The sequence below is a fragment of the Podarcis liolepis genome (genome assembly GCF_965112155.1).
Source record: "Podarcis liolepis genome assembly, chromosome: 2".
Classification (NCBI taxonomy): Eukaryota; Metazoa; Chordata; class Lepidosauria; order Squamata; family Lacertidae; genus Podarcis; species Podarcis liolepis.
In genome coordinates, this window is record NC_139555.1 from 104,485,861 (window position 1) to 104,500,541 (window position 14,681).

General features: G+C 46.4%; 1 protein-coding gene across 5 annotated transcripts in view; it reads left to right on the forward strand.

Annotated features, from left to right (window-relative positions):
• The first annotated feature begins 1,380 nt into the window (after positions 1-1,380).
• ARIH2 (ariadne RBR E3 ubiquitin protein ligase 2) overlaps positions 1,381-14,681 on the forward strand; it is a 36,559-nt gene continuing 23,258 nt past the window's right edge. The window contains exons 1-2 of one of the 5 annotated variants that reach the window (XM_083492751.1): positions 1,381-1,471; positions 10,995-11,341. In XM_083492751.1, coding sequence (XP_083348877.1) covers positions 11,093-11,341 — 249 coding nt within the window. In that variant the 5' untranslated portion in view covers positions 1,381-1,471; positions 10,995-11,092. Of the gene's footprint in view, positions 1,627-10,253; positions 10,445-10,994; positions 11,434-14,681 lie in introns of those variants that run through there. The other 4 variants (XM_083492752.1, XM_083492755.1, XM_083492754.1 and 1 more) reach the window with 4 other exon arrangements.

Here is a 14,681-nt window from a genome sequence, read left to right on the forward strand (position 1 = left end):
CCTCCTGTTCCCGACCATCCGGCGTTCCTGTTACCTGCTCCGCCTTCTGTTCCAGCGTTCCTGTTCCCCGCCCGGCTCTCTGCATCGGACCTCGCCCCTCTTCGTGTGGACTCTGCTACACTCACGGTACCTTACCCCCGGGACCAGCACACGTACTTTCCCACAACAGCGGGGGACTCAATTTACACACTCAACAGGAAGTGGAACATGTACTGCTTCCAAGGCAAAGTTCACAAATCAAAACACCTACTTCAGGGTTTGCAGCATTCTTAATCCAAGTTGTTCATAAACTAAGCTGTTCTTAAACCAAGGTCCCACTGTATTCCCAAAGGGCCTTTAAGGCAGTTAACAGGTTCTATTGAGGTCTGAATCAAATTAAACCTTTTCAATGTGCTGCAGAAGTACAGTGTGGATATTATAATGTTCTGGGTTGCTGGGGAAGTATCTAGGGTGAGATCTGGGGGGACAGGCATGGGATACAGTCCTCTGCACGCGTTCTTGGGAGAGGGGTTGACAACTTTCCCCCCTAACAGCCCCTGTCGCTGTGCCAGTAAAGGCAGCTTGATCTCTGCAGGTATTAAGAACATAGGAAGCTGCCTTATACTGAGCCAGGCCATCGATCCATCTCGCTCAGCGTCATATACCAATGTTATATATTTGATGTTAGCCGTCCTGAGCCTGGTTTTGGCTGGGGAGGGCAGGATATAAATAAAAGTTATTATTATTATTATAAACTAGTGGCAGCCAACATTGTGCGTGCTCCAGATGTTGCTGGACTACAATTCCCATCAATCCCAGCCAGCCAATGGCCAGGAATGATATGTGTTGTCGTCCAGTGAGAGGAAGGCACCAAGTTAGCTGCCCCGGTCTACCTTGACTAGCGGTGGCTCTCCAGAATTTCAGACACGGAGTTATAATCTAGTCCTTCCTGGGACCGTCTGCACACGAAACAGATCCTTAGCCATTGAGCTGGCCATCCCCCTCCCACGCCAGTCAAATAAAGATGCATAAATTTCAGGGATTTAGGATATTATTATTATTATTATTATTAAAATCCTGTTCTTCAGCCAAAAGAGTCTCCCCGGAGCAGCTTACAAATCACTACAAGGGAAATGGCAGCGGTAGGAATTGCAGAACTGGTGACTCTCCCATGTTTGCAATTCGTGGAGCCTGAGAGCAATTTATCACGAAGAAAAATTGGGCGAGAGTGGAGAAAGCGCCCTCCCTCCCCCTCAACCACCCACGCTAATGGTTCGGCCCACGGACACCCCCCTCCTGACTTCGCACAACGGCTCGTTCCCGCCTTTAGTGTTTTTTAAATAGCCCTGAGGGGCGCTCCTACGTCACGGACGCTCGGCTCCGCCCCCGCCCCCTTCTTCCCCGGCGTCGGAAGTGACGCCACGCCGGAGGCCGGGGCTTCCGGTGCACAGGCCACAGTGGCCCGGCTACCAATGGAGGAGCCCGCGGGGAGGTGATTTTCCTTCTTCTGCTTCTCCTCCCCATTTCCCTCTCCCTCCCCGGCTCGCTTCCGGCGCCCCCCCCGCCTCGCTCGCTGCCGCTGCGGGAGCTGCTTTCCCCCGAGTCCGCGGCCGCTGCGGCCTCTACGCGGCCCTCCCCGCACTCTGGGTGAGCGCAGAGGAGGAGGAGGAGCGGGGGGGGGGGTGAGCCGGGCCTTGTTTACATGGAAGGGGAGGGCGAGCGGGGAGAGGTTCCGCCTTCCTTTGGGCGGGGGGGGGGACTGAGGGTGAGTTTCAGGGCTTGGGGTGCGGGGTTTTTTTGGGGGGTCCTTTCCCGTTAGATCCACAAGGGGTGGGAACCAGCGAGGGGGTCCCGGCGCTCTCCCCACTCCCACAGGCAGGCGGGTGGGTGGTTGGGGGGCAATGTTGTGGGCGAAATCTTTGGGACCAGCCCACTTGGCCCTGCCAGCTTCATCATATTTTAATGTTGTATTTTAATCTTGTTTTTAAGTGGTATTCATTCAACTTTTTATTATTGCTTCTTAGCCGCTCTGAGCCCGGCCTTGGCTGGGGAGGGTCGGGCTATAAATCAAAATTATTAATATTATTATCCAAAGAATGTCGGCTATGCGCTCGGGCGCTTCCTGAGCCTCCCTAGAGAAAGAGAAAATGGGGAGGGGGATGGTGGGAGAGGTCCGTTGTAGGCTATTGGTGCCGGAGCTGCCTCTTTGTCCATGCACTGTGTTCCTTCCCACCACCACCACTCGCATGCGAATTGATTTACACCCCCCCCTCCCTGCACCTTCCTCGGCATCAGAGTGGCTGCTCTAGCGTTAGGTATTACTGCAAGTGGGTGCTAAACGTTTTAAGTTGGCTTCCCTCAACCTACCGTAGTCACCCACGTGTGTCCAAACATCTGGGATGGCAGCAGGCTGGAGTAGGCTGAAGCTTAAGTAGTGCCACCTGCGTGTGAGTCTGCGTACAGGTTGTGCAAATACAGTGGTACCTCGGGTTAAGTAATTAATTCGTTCCGGAGGTCCATTGTTAACCTGAAACTGTTCTTAACCTGAAGCACCACTTTAGCTAATGGGGCCTCCTGCTGCTGCCGCGCCGCCGGAGCACGATTTCTGTTCTCATCCTGAAGCAAAGTTCTTAACCTGAGGTAATATTTCTGGGTTAGCGGAGTCTGTAACCTAAAGTGTATGTAACCTGAAATGTATGTAACCCGAGGTACCACTGTAATATCTTTTGGAAGGAAGCAAAATGTGTGTATTGCAGTAGATATACAGTCTACATTTAACTGTTCATAAGATGGGGGAAGGGTATCACCACAGAGTATTTAGCAGCAGATGAGGTCTGTGCGGAAAATTATTTAACTTTTATGTTTTGTGTGTACAGGTAGCATTTGCAATGTGGTACAGAAGGCACTTCTAAGTGGAAGCCTTTGCCTAGGCAGGTTTGAATGTGTGAGCTTCGCTTCTTGAGCATAGTTAACTGCCATACAGACATCTTTGTCAACTTCAACTAAGTCTGTGGTCCCAGCCACATTTGCATAATTTGCTGGGACTTGGGTAGTTAAGGGATAGGTTGCTACAGAGCAGGCCACTTTGCTTTTGTTATGTTAGGTGGTCCCTATTCTGAAAGGAATACTCTTCATTTGGTGAGGAGTTATTTTACAGAGGGGGGCGGAGAATCTGTGGGTTTCCAGGTGTTACTGGTCTGCTACTCCCATAATCCCTGGCCATTGGCCATGCTGGCTGGAAATGATGGGAGCTGAAGTCCAACATCATTTGGAGAGTCACAGGTTCACTGTTTCTTCTCAAGAGTGATGTAATTATTTGCTTCTGATTGAAATTTTCCCTTGTGTGTGGCTATTACTTAAAGTAGCTTTGGACTAAGGCTCATAATTGTAGCAAATTATTTCTGGATATATATCGTATTCATGGGTAGTTCTGTCTCCTGAAGGCATTGTATAATCTTCTTTTAAAACTGGGCATTTCATACTGTAGATAAGTGCTCAACACAAATTTCTTACATTCTCCAAGATACATTGAGCTGATCTTGTACGTCAGAGCTGTGTCAAAGCATCCAAAGGACCAATCACCTTTCAAAAAACGAAGTTTCTCTGTAGTTGTTTCACTATCCGAGTCAAGTTGTTGTAGCAAAATAATTGCAGTAGTCTTAATGTCCTAATCTGGCATACCTAGGTTTGGGAACAGATATTGAACTACTGTTACCCATGTGGATAATAGAATTCCTTGGTCCAATTCATGTCACACTACAGTTTGCCTAAGACAACTGAATCTAGTACAGAGTTAATCAGTTCCTAGCGGCTACTGTTGACAGTAATGAAAACAAGCAGGTGCAGGACAAGAGACTGATTTGGAGCAGGGGGAAGTGCTTGATCCCAGAATTCAGATGTGAATGTACTGGGCATCCTTCTCCAATCTGGTGCCTGCCAGATGTTTAGTATTACATCAGGTTGGAGAATGCTGGTACAAGCAACCCCTGATTTGAGTGGGAGTTGTGTTCCTGGCCCCTGTGTGCATCAGGGGAGTGCACATAAGCCTGTTCTGCCCTCTTCTGGGTCCAAAACAACCCCTCTGCCAGTGGTCACACATCAATTGAATGTGTGCTAAATAGTTGCCACCTGTATTGGGCATCTGTGTCCCCTTACACTGTGTTGACTGTCTCTCATGTAAATAAACATTGGGTGTGATTTTTAGTAGAATCCTGTGGAATCTACAAAATCTGTAGAATCCTGGAAATTGACCAATTAATTCTTATTTTATTTACTTAAGACATTTATTCACTTCCCTTTAGCCACAAAGGCTCTTAGAGCAACTGACTTAACCAATGATAAGATGATGCCTTCCCTAAGGCTTGCAATCTAAAAAGACATGGCATAGGAGGAAAAAAGAATGTGAGAGAGCAGGGAAAGCAAACTCAGGTACAAGCTCTTATAATGCACTTACATGGTTCTGTCTGTGAAGATTCTGGATGTCCAGAAGAGCAGCAACTTCTTGCCTATGCCAGCTGTCTTGCCCTTGACAAAGAGAAGTCCTTCCCCAGGAAGCACTCTTCCTCACCCAGCTCAGATGTGGGAGCAGAGCAGGCGACAGTGTCCACGCCAAAAGATATGGATGGAGCACAGTTCCTCAAGCAGCTGACTTAATGGCATTGGAATCTTCACATGAGAGGGCTTGATGGAGCCACCATCCTCTCTTGCCAAAGGCGGTGGCAGTTCTAGCTGTCTTGGCCTCAACAAACAACAATCCCACCTTGGCAGTACCTGTCTCCCAGATCAGATCTGGAAGCAGAGCAGCAGGAGACAGTGTCCAGGCCAAGAGGACGGGGGCTGTTCCTGCCACACCATCCCAAAGACTACAAAGACAATGTGGTTGCTGTAGTCGTGTATGGGTAGCACTTTGCAGTACTTCAGGCATCTTAAATGTATTACCATTCCAAGGATCAGGGCACTATGTGAACTAAAGAGTATGGCATAATGAGTTTTTATACAACAGAATTTTATTCACTAACAAAGGATTGAAAGAGGCTTGGATTCTGAAGGGAGAAAGCATCCAAATATTCTTTTACTAGAAAATGAGGATTGTTGAGGATTGTATTAAATACTTGTTCTCCCATGTAACTGACCTTCCCACATAATGTTTCCATGTTGACTAGTTCCTCTGGCAGTTGCTCTAATTTTTTTCAGAGTGCCTGCCTCTGGAAAGCATATGTAAGTTGGCCTTTTTAGTAGTGTGTTAAAATTTCAGGTATAGTATTGCCGTTGTTGTATGCTCTAGACAAAAATAAAATAAAATAATTCTACGACAGCATGAAGCCTGAATAGAAATTTCTCTCATGTTTCCCCTTTATATTCCATTAATTTATACCAGGGGTGGCCAACTCCCAAGAGACTGCGATCTACTCGCAGGATTAAAAACTGGCAGTGATCAGGGCGAAGTTGTTGAGCTTTTTTTTTTTTAGGAAGGAAGAAAGCCCCGTGTTTTTTGGAGAAAGAAAGAGGAACAGCCACTCGCCAACGGATCGCTTGGGAGTACAGTGGTACCTTGGGTTACATACGCTTCAGGTTACAGACTCAGCTAACCCAGAAATAGTACCTCGGGTTAATAACTTTGCTTCAGGATGAGAACAGAAATCGTGCTCTGGCGGCGTGGCGGCAGCAGGAAGCCCCATTAGCTAAAGTGGTGCTTCAGGTTAAGAACAGTTTCAGGTTACGAACGGACCTCCGGAACGAATTAAGTTCTTAACTCGAGGTACCACTGTATATTCTTTCTGTGGCTCCACTCTGGGGAAATGTGCTCCGAGCCTCAGAAGCCCAGTTATGTCACCCCTTGCTTGCAGAGCTGGCAGCCCCATACCCATTTTCAAACACTTCCCCTTGTGGAGTGTTCCCTCAGCCTCCCCATCTCTCCTCACCCTTGGCCAGCCCCAGGGGCACCATTTGTCTGGGGGCCTTGTAGCCAGGGCTGCTGCAACAAACAGCCACTCCAGCCTTTGGAAGGCAGAGATGCGAGAGGGCATCAGAGGAGGGATGGGAGGAAAGAGGGATGGAGGCCAGTGTTGCCTGCGGCACCCCTGGCCATCATGCAAGGCACCCCTGGGTGCCACAACACACTGGTTGAAAACCACTGCTGTAACTAATGATTGCGAGTGATACTAAAAGCTAGTAATTATCCATTTTCTTCTGCTTTCTGGCAAATATCTACTGCCACAGAGAAAGAGTAACATATGCGCTTGATATAATGCTGCTCTCCTATGTGTAGTTCTTACCTATGTGTAGTTCTTTAGCCTTAAGCCACGGGTGGGGAGCTAGCAGTGGGTAGAACAACAAGTGTCAATGTTAGGTCTGACCGGTAGGCCATGCTCTCCCTCTGCCTGGGGGGAGTCCTGAGGACCAGATAGGGAGGCTTGGAGGGCTGCATTTGTTCCCTGAGCCTGAGGTTCCCACCCCTGCCTTTAAACAGAACTAGTTATTCCTTAAAGGCTAGGCGAGAAACAGATCTGTGCTTTTAAAAAAGAATATTGTAGAGCTGGGGAAGTTCAGAAGAGGACAACCAAGATCAAGGGGCTGGCGCAACGCTACTATAATGAAAGGTTACATACAACCTTTGGGGCGGCTTTAGGAAAGAGGTGTACAAATCAGACACAATGCGTAGTGTCTTTCATTACGCTAGAGTCCCCAGATTAATCTCGGCAGCTAAATGGTGGAAGATTCCAGGCAGGCAAAAGGAAAAACGACCTCACACCACGCAGTTGAACTGTGGAATCAGCTGCCACAAGATGTAGTGAAAGGGGGAAAGCTTTAAAGGGGGATTCAACAAATTTATGGAAGATAAGGCTATTTGTGGCTACTAAGGATGATGGCGGTGCACTGCCTCCAGTCTTGAAGGCAGTACAGTGGTACCTCGGGTTAAGTACTTCATTCGTTCCAGAGGTCCGTTCTTAACCTGAAACTGTTCCTAACCTGAAGCACCACTTTAGCTAATGGGGCCTCTCGCTGCCGCCACTGCCACCGGAGCACGATTTCTGTTCTCATCCTGAAACAAAGTTCTTAACCTGAGGTACTATTTCTGGGTTAGCGGAGTCTGTAACCTGAAGCGTATGTGACCCGAGGTACCATTCTATGCCTTTGAACACCATTTGCTGGGGTCACAAGCAGTGGAGTGCTTTTGCATTAATGTGCTGCCTATGAGCTTCCCATAGGTGCCTGGCTGGTCATGCTGAGAACAAAGCTAGGCTAGATGGGCCTTTTGACTTAACCCTCCGAGGCTGTTCTTAGGTCGTTATAGGGTATGTGTGTGGACTTTTCCCTCTTCACCTTTCTCACATGGAGTAAGTCCACAGTTTTATTCCTAGGCAGGTATATGGGGATAACCCCATAGGGCATGGGTAGGCGAACTAAGGCCCGGGGGCTGGATGCAGCCCAGTCGCCTTCTAAATCCGGCTCCCGGATGCTCCAGGAATCAGTGTGTTTTTACGTGAGTAGAATGTGTCCTTTTATTTAAAATGCATCTCTGGGTTATTTGTGGGGCGTAGGAATTTGTTCATATTTTTTCCCAAAATATAGTCCAGCCCCCCCCCCCCCAAGGTCTGAGGGACAGTGGACTGGCCCCCTGCTGACAAAGTTTGCTGACTCCTGCCATGGGGAATTGATTAATGGTGGTTGTAATAATGGGGTGGAAAAGAGAAGGAACTTGGATGAGTGGGAGTGAGGAAGGGGACTGATAATCTCCTTAGTACTGTTTGCAAGACTGATATAAAGGATTTGGCTGTGGCACATTTTGAGGGTACTTGAACAAATTTGTGGTCGTTTAGCATTTATCTTTTGATCTTCATTCTCTTAAGCTGAAGGAAGCTGGCGGAGCTCAGGACAGGGCAAATCAAAATGCATGTTGGAGTGACCGCAATACCTACCTAACATACCGGTACTATAAAATTAAGGGATGGGAAATACTATGAGTTAACTGAGATTTTTCTCCCCATGATTTGCATTCTGGAATTTTATAGTTATATTTCTCACTGTTACTGGCTAATTTACAGTTGTGAATTTAAAAGAATCATTAAAATAGAGGTGCAGGTTCTAATGTGTGTGTGATGGACTAGCTTTTATTTAGGCAAATATAATAGAATATTACTGCCTTGTATAGGAAAGTCCCTGCTATGGTTTGATAGTCAGATGGGTGCATTATGTTCTCCAGTGTAACTTGTTAAGTTGCCTTGAGGATTATTGGGGATCAGAAGCCAAGAAGTAATTCGAGTTTAGAGAGTCTCTGGAAGCAATCATAAGGACATTTTCCTGGTCTAATTGAAATAGCTGATATTTATTTCCAAGTAAAGATGCATAGAATCAGATTGTGTTTGATATTTGACTGTGTTTCCTGCAGCTAAACAGGTAATTTTTTTATGGATGTAAACCAACTCTGAGGCTGGAGCTGAGTGTATACTCCACTAGACCAGTCTGAGAGAAGTGTAGTATTTAATTCTGGCCTATTTTATGCACCTTAATCAGTAATTCTGATTTACTTATTGTGTTGATCAGAAGATGTAAGTTGCAGCTTGCTAAAGCCGTGATTTGCTTATTTTGCTGATGAGCTCTTTAGAGAATGCTTCTAGTCATGGTTGCTAGCAGAAATCAAATGTAAATAGACAAGTAAGTAAGTAAATAAGTAAGTAAGTAAATGTCGGTGTAGATAGAATTCTGCCGTTAGCTATTCTGATATCTCCTAAGGATTAGTGTGCTTTTAAATAGATAATATTAGGGGCTAAGTCTAGGTCTTCGTTAGTTGCTTTGCTAATAATTTCCTGCCTTCTGAGCTTGGAATATTTGATGTGTTAATGTGATAACTTTTGGTGTGCTTATCTTTCAGTCCTTGGGCAAGAGGCAGGCATATCTCTCCATTTCACCATTCAGCTATTAATTCAGCCAGCTTGCTTTTCAGCTGTGAAGCAAGGGGATGGTGACACTTTAAAAGGTCATGGGAACCTGAGTTATGCACTGTCACTGCTTCTGCATAGAATTTAGTACCATTAGTTATACAGAGGTGCAATGTTTGCCAAGAAAGGTTATCATCCGGATGAGGCAAGTAAATGGCAGATGCGAAAGGAGGGTAAACTGGTAGTGGGCAGTGTGAAAAGGGGTGGTACTTTGCAGAAAAGTGACTTTTGGAAGCAGGCGGTAGAGAACAGTCGTATGTGTACAGAACACCATGGAGAGGAGATGCAAAGAAAGTAAAATGAATTTTATTTGAACAGTTGTGAGATACTGGAATCCTTACGTATAGCAATATAGAAAGGTGGTATACAAATTAAAAGTGAAATCTAAAAAATGAAAAATAAATCCTGGGTCCAGCCCTGTGGTCAGATTCAGTTTCCCAATGCTGCATCAAACTGAAGTTCAGGCCTTAGGGATACGGGTGTAACCAGTCGACTTGGAAGCATGTGGACAACCTGTCCTGGGTAGAGTTGCCTTCCTCCTAAAGTACAAGCCATCTTTGACTGGTTGCCTTATCTCCTCTCAAGTAGGCATCAACAGGTTTTCAGCTTGGAGGAGCTCCTTGGAGTCTGCGTTTCTACTTGATGCACACTTGGCAGCTGTCATCAGGATTTCCTTATTCAGCTACACCAGCTCTGCCCCCTAGGAAGAGTCAGCCTGGCAAACTGTAATGGACTTGACACAGGGCTGTCTTTGAAGGCTGTTGAGGAACTTCGAGGACTCCAGCATGCAGTGGCTAGTTTGTTAACGAGATTGGGCCAAACGTGCCATATTGCACTGATCGTCAGTGAGCTGCACCACTTATTTTTGAAGCACTACTCAAAAGTGTTAAGGGACGCGGGTGGCGCTGTGGGTTAAACCACAGAGCCTAGGACTTGCCGATCAGAAGGTCTGCGGTTCGAATCCCCGCGACAGGGTGAGCTCCCGTTGCTCGGTCCCTGCTCCTGCCAACCTAGCAGTTCGAAAGCACGTCAAAGTGCAAGTAGATAAATAGGTACCACTCCGACGGGAAGGTAAACGGCGTTTCTGTGCGCTGCTCTGGTTCGCCAGAAGCGCCTTAGTCATGCTGGCCACATGACCCGGAAGCTGTACGCCGGCTCCCTCGGCCAATAAAGTGGGATGAGCGCCGCAACCCCAGAGTCGGTCACGACTGGACCTAATGGTCAGGGGCCCTTTTACCTTTACTCAAAGTGTTAATTTTGATCCATAAAGTTATGCGTACATGGCCTGAAGGAATGCTTTCTCCGTTGTTTTCTCGCCCCATTTTTGCAGGCCTTTTGATGAGAGACAGTTGAGGTTGCTGCTACCATCAGACGCATGGCCCCCACTGTGCCTCTGGTCAGCCCTCTCCACTCCTTTAGAAGGATCAGAAGTGGAGTTAGGTTTAGAAGACCTTTAGAAGGACTTTTTGTCCTTTGTGAAATACTTTAATGAGAGCTGGAATACTGGAAACCCTTAACACTTCTAGGTGGGCAATTTGAATGTCTGCTGTTAAGATTTGTTATGTTTTGATTATTTTAAATTGGGCTCTTTGCATCTGTATGGTGTAGTGTACGGTTTTTAATTTTCGTAAGCTGATTTTCTCCCTCTGTTAGAAAACAAGGAACCGACTGAAACAAATAGAAATTAGCACAATTAAAACAGAAGATGGATATATTTCTGTGGCACTTTTCAGAGTACAAAGTTTGTTGCAGTTCTTTTCCCACTCAGATTTGCAGCAGCTGGAGCCCTGTGAGGTAGACTGAATAGGGGGAGTGAGGCATGGAGCAGGAATCTGAACATGACTCCTGAAGCGACCTGGGCATAGGAATAATAAGCATTCAGTGTCTTACAAAAAAAGTGGTCCGCCTTCATTGCATATGAACATCACTACTTACTGTTTTAACTTTCTTGAATTCCCGCCCTGCCCCCCATATGAATTCTGTTGTTCTTGCCAGGCTATTTGCAGGCATTTTGTGGGCATTAAACTTACTCATATATTTTCCTTTCCCCCACCCCTTCCCCTGCCCCAAATTTAGGAGGCAGAGAAGTCAAATGAAGTCAAAAGAGCGATAAGAGTTGTTGAAAAAGAAAACGGACGTTACTCTCCTGCTCCGCAGTTTGGCTGAGCACTAAGATGTCTGTGGACATGAACAGCCAGGGCTCAGACAGCAATGAAGAGGACTATGATCCAAACTGTGATGAGGAGGAAGAAGATGAAGAACCTGGGGACATTGAGGATTACTATGAGGGGGTGGCAAATGACGTGGAGCAACAGGGAGCAGATGCCTTTGACCCTGAGGAATATCAGTTTACCTGCCTGACTTACAAGGAATCGGAGAGTACCCTGAATGAGCACATGGTCAGCTTGGCCTCTGCATTAAAGGTGAGCAGCACTGTGGCATGCGATGAAGGTGCACCTTTAAGGCTGCAAAACGGACAAGGAAAACTTGAACCGCTTGGTCTGCCATCAGAGCTGTAAGTGAAACATGACCAAAACTGCTGTGGATCTGGGGTGGCTGTGTTTCCAGTTTCGCTTTGTGTGTGTGCCCCTTTTCACAGAGCACAAGTACTTTAATACCCGTGGGCACCAAATATGGCTGAACTCTCCTTTACTGACTTCCTAGTACTTAACACAGGCATAGGCAAACTCGGCCCTCCAGGTGTTTTGGGACTACAATTCCCATCATCCCTGACCACTGGTCCTGTTAGCTAGGGATGATGGGAGTTGTAGTCCCAAAACATCTGGAGTTTGCCTATGCCTGACTTAACACTTCTTGTTTAAAAAAGTTTCTAGTGCTCAGTGCTGTATATTTTTGTGGTGGTGTCTGTTCCAGGCTTAAGGTCAAATGGGATTTGGGGTAGGAGTTCTCTCCCTTTTAATCACTGTTCATACTGTGGCTCCCCTTTCTTCCCATGGTCTTTCAATGCTAATCTCCTTATGTGTAGTAACATCTTTGCAAATGCATCTCCTCTGCACTTGCCACTGCCGTTTAAGTCCTTTCTAAAATGACTGCTGTAAAATGCAGTATTGCAGTTGGTATAAACTCTGGTGAACTGCTGACATAATTATCTCTTTCATAGACCCCTTTCTTTTGCAAAGCATCTCAAAGGAGAAAGTCAATTGCACCTGTCCTAAGAGGATGAAATCTAGAATAAATAAGGCAAAGTGTTCTGCTGTGCTAGCTTGCATTAAGCAAAATGGTAGCTCTTGATCTGAGCTTCGTTTTGGGTTGCTTAAGACTTCTCAGTGCAACTGGAAAGCACTGTATTTGTAATTCTTTGTTGCATCATAATTGGGTCTTACTTCTGCAATGCACATTTGGCCCCAGAAGTTATTGCAAAAGAGGGAGCCCAAGATGATATGCAAATAACTGAGGAGCTAAAATAGATTCCAAGTGAGTACATGGAGAAAAGACACATTAAAAGTTCCAGTTCAGCAATTTGATAATATGTTGTGCATCTTAAGGAGAAATAATCATAGACTTCAGGAGAAGCAGACTGGGTCTCCTGAAATCCTATAATTACCATGACAAATGGATTGTTAGAGGTAGGCGCTGTTGCCTGCTGCTGTACCAGTGACTAATTGCTCCTCGGCGGGGGGGGGGGGGGGGAGACAATTTCTATGTGTGTTGAAGGGAAGAGAACAATAATCTGTAAGTATTTGGTTAATACTGCTTGGGCAGTAGCCTTAATCTAGAAGCTTTCAAGCCCTTTTGCAGATGCTCAGAGACAAGTTCAATTTCTGAGCAGAAGCCAGCATTTGACACTTGGTGCAAGGCATCTGGCATAATCGTGACACATAGTAATGAACTGCCATGAACTTAAACCACTAACAAATCTTATCACCAAGAAAGTAATGCACAGAATAGGTTTCTGTTGCTCATCTTTTAACAGCACTATAGACACTTGAAACCTTGCCTAATATTCACCAGGCTAAGAGTTATGAACCAAATGAAACTCTGGACACAATAAATTCTGTGAAGCTTAAAGGTAAAGGTACCCCTGCCATTAGGTCCAGTCGCGGACAACTCTGGGGTTGCGGCACTCATCTCGCTCTATAGGCCGAGGGAGCCATCAAGACATAATTGAGAACGGCAGTCTTGTTCTGTATGCGCACATTAAGTGCCTGATGTTCCTGGAAAGGACGGTGGAGCTCTGAATTCTCTGAAGGTGTGCTAATAGATGCATGGCCCACTTCCACACTTAAAAGTTCATAGCTTCATTGTGGAATCTTACTTGCTCTTTAGAAGCTGTTTTTTTCAGGGGTCTCCTTCCTCAACTTTTGAACTGCCATCTAGATTTGACAGCGGAAATATCCTAGATTCTTAATTGGCATTGTGCTCTTTGTCAAGCTGCATTCCCTTCGGCAGGAAAGAGGATATATTTCTCGGCTAAGCCAAGTTTGAGGCAATTCACGGCGAAGAAATCAAGCAGTTGTAACTCTGGGAATGGTTTTAGTGTGCTGCCTTGCTTTTCTCCAGCCTGCCAAAAAGAGGTGAAGGCAAAGCCTCTATTAATTGGAGTTGGTGCTTTTTAGCCAGGCTCACTTCCCATTTGGCTAAATGATATTCTGGATATCATTATATGAGCAGCCTCCACTGAACCCCGGGAGCCTTCTAATTACAAACGTGTCATGTTTTGCAATTACCGCTATGTCACCTTAGATACCTTGAGCAATTATTCTTAGCAGTGCTTAAACCGTGCTGTGATTATGGCCACCTAAACAGCTTTGATAATCCTGAGCTAATCCTTTTGTGACTGCTTCTAGTGTGTTGTGCTGCCAAATTGGTCCTTCAGAGACCTGCCTTGGTTGGCTGCTTTATTTGTCACGTTGGATACAGGGTCTGCATCAGCATCTTGGCAGGTCTGGCCAACAGCTACCACCAATGCTTTGCTGCTGCTGCTCAATGCCCTCCCTATCTTTCTCTTTGCAGCAACAGAGCCAGCTCATTATTCCCCCCCAACACTGCATCCCAATTCCTTTTGCTTCCCCCCCCCTTACTTAAAGCTTTTTCTGCCTCTTCCTCATAACATGGACTCTGAGAAAAGGCCAAATAAGTGAGGTGTTCTGGGATAGGTGACCACCAGAATGTTTACTTGGGGACTAGGAAGACTTTTTAACCTGGAACTTTTAAAACGCAGAATGCAGAGCCCAGGGAAGGCAGCAGGAGAGAAGGTCGATGGTCACCCAAGCTCTGCACACGAGAGCCAGGCTTCCCTCACAAGCAGTGAGCACACGTTGGAGCTGGAGACACTGTGTTTCACTATACCTTTGAGGCAGAAATCAAGTTAGATAAACTTGCTTAAGGGTCCTTGTTGAGTTGGCCTCCCCTAAGGTCAACAATTAAGGTAAAGGGACCCCTGACCATTAGGTCCAGTCATGACCGACCCTGGGGTTGCGGCGTTCATCTCGCTTTATTGGCCAAGGGAGCTGGCGTACAGCTTCCGGTTCATGTGGCCACCATGACTAAGCTGCTTCTGGCGAACCAGAGCAGTGCACGGAAACACCATTTACCTTCCTGCCAGAGCGGTACCTATCAATCTACTTGCACTTTGACGTGCTTTCGAACTGCTAGGTTGGCAGGAGCAGGGACCGAGCAATGGGAGCTCACCCCGTCACGGGGATTCAAACCGCAGACCTTCTGATTGGCAAGTCCTAGGCTCTGTGGTTTAACCCACAGCGCCACCCGCGTCCCTCAAGGTCAACAATTATCCTTGTTCTA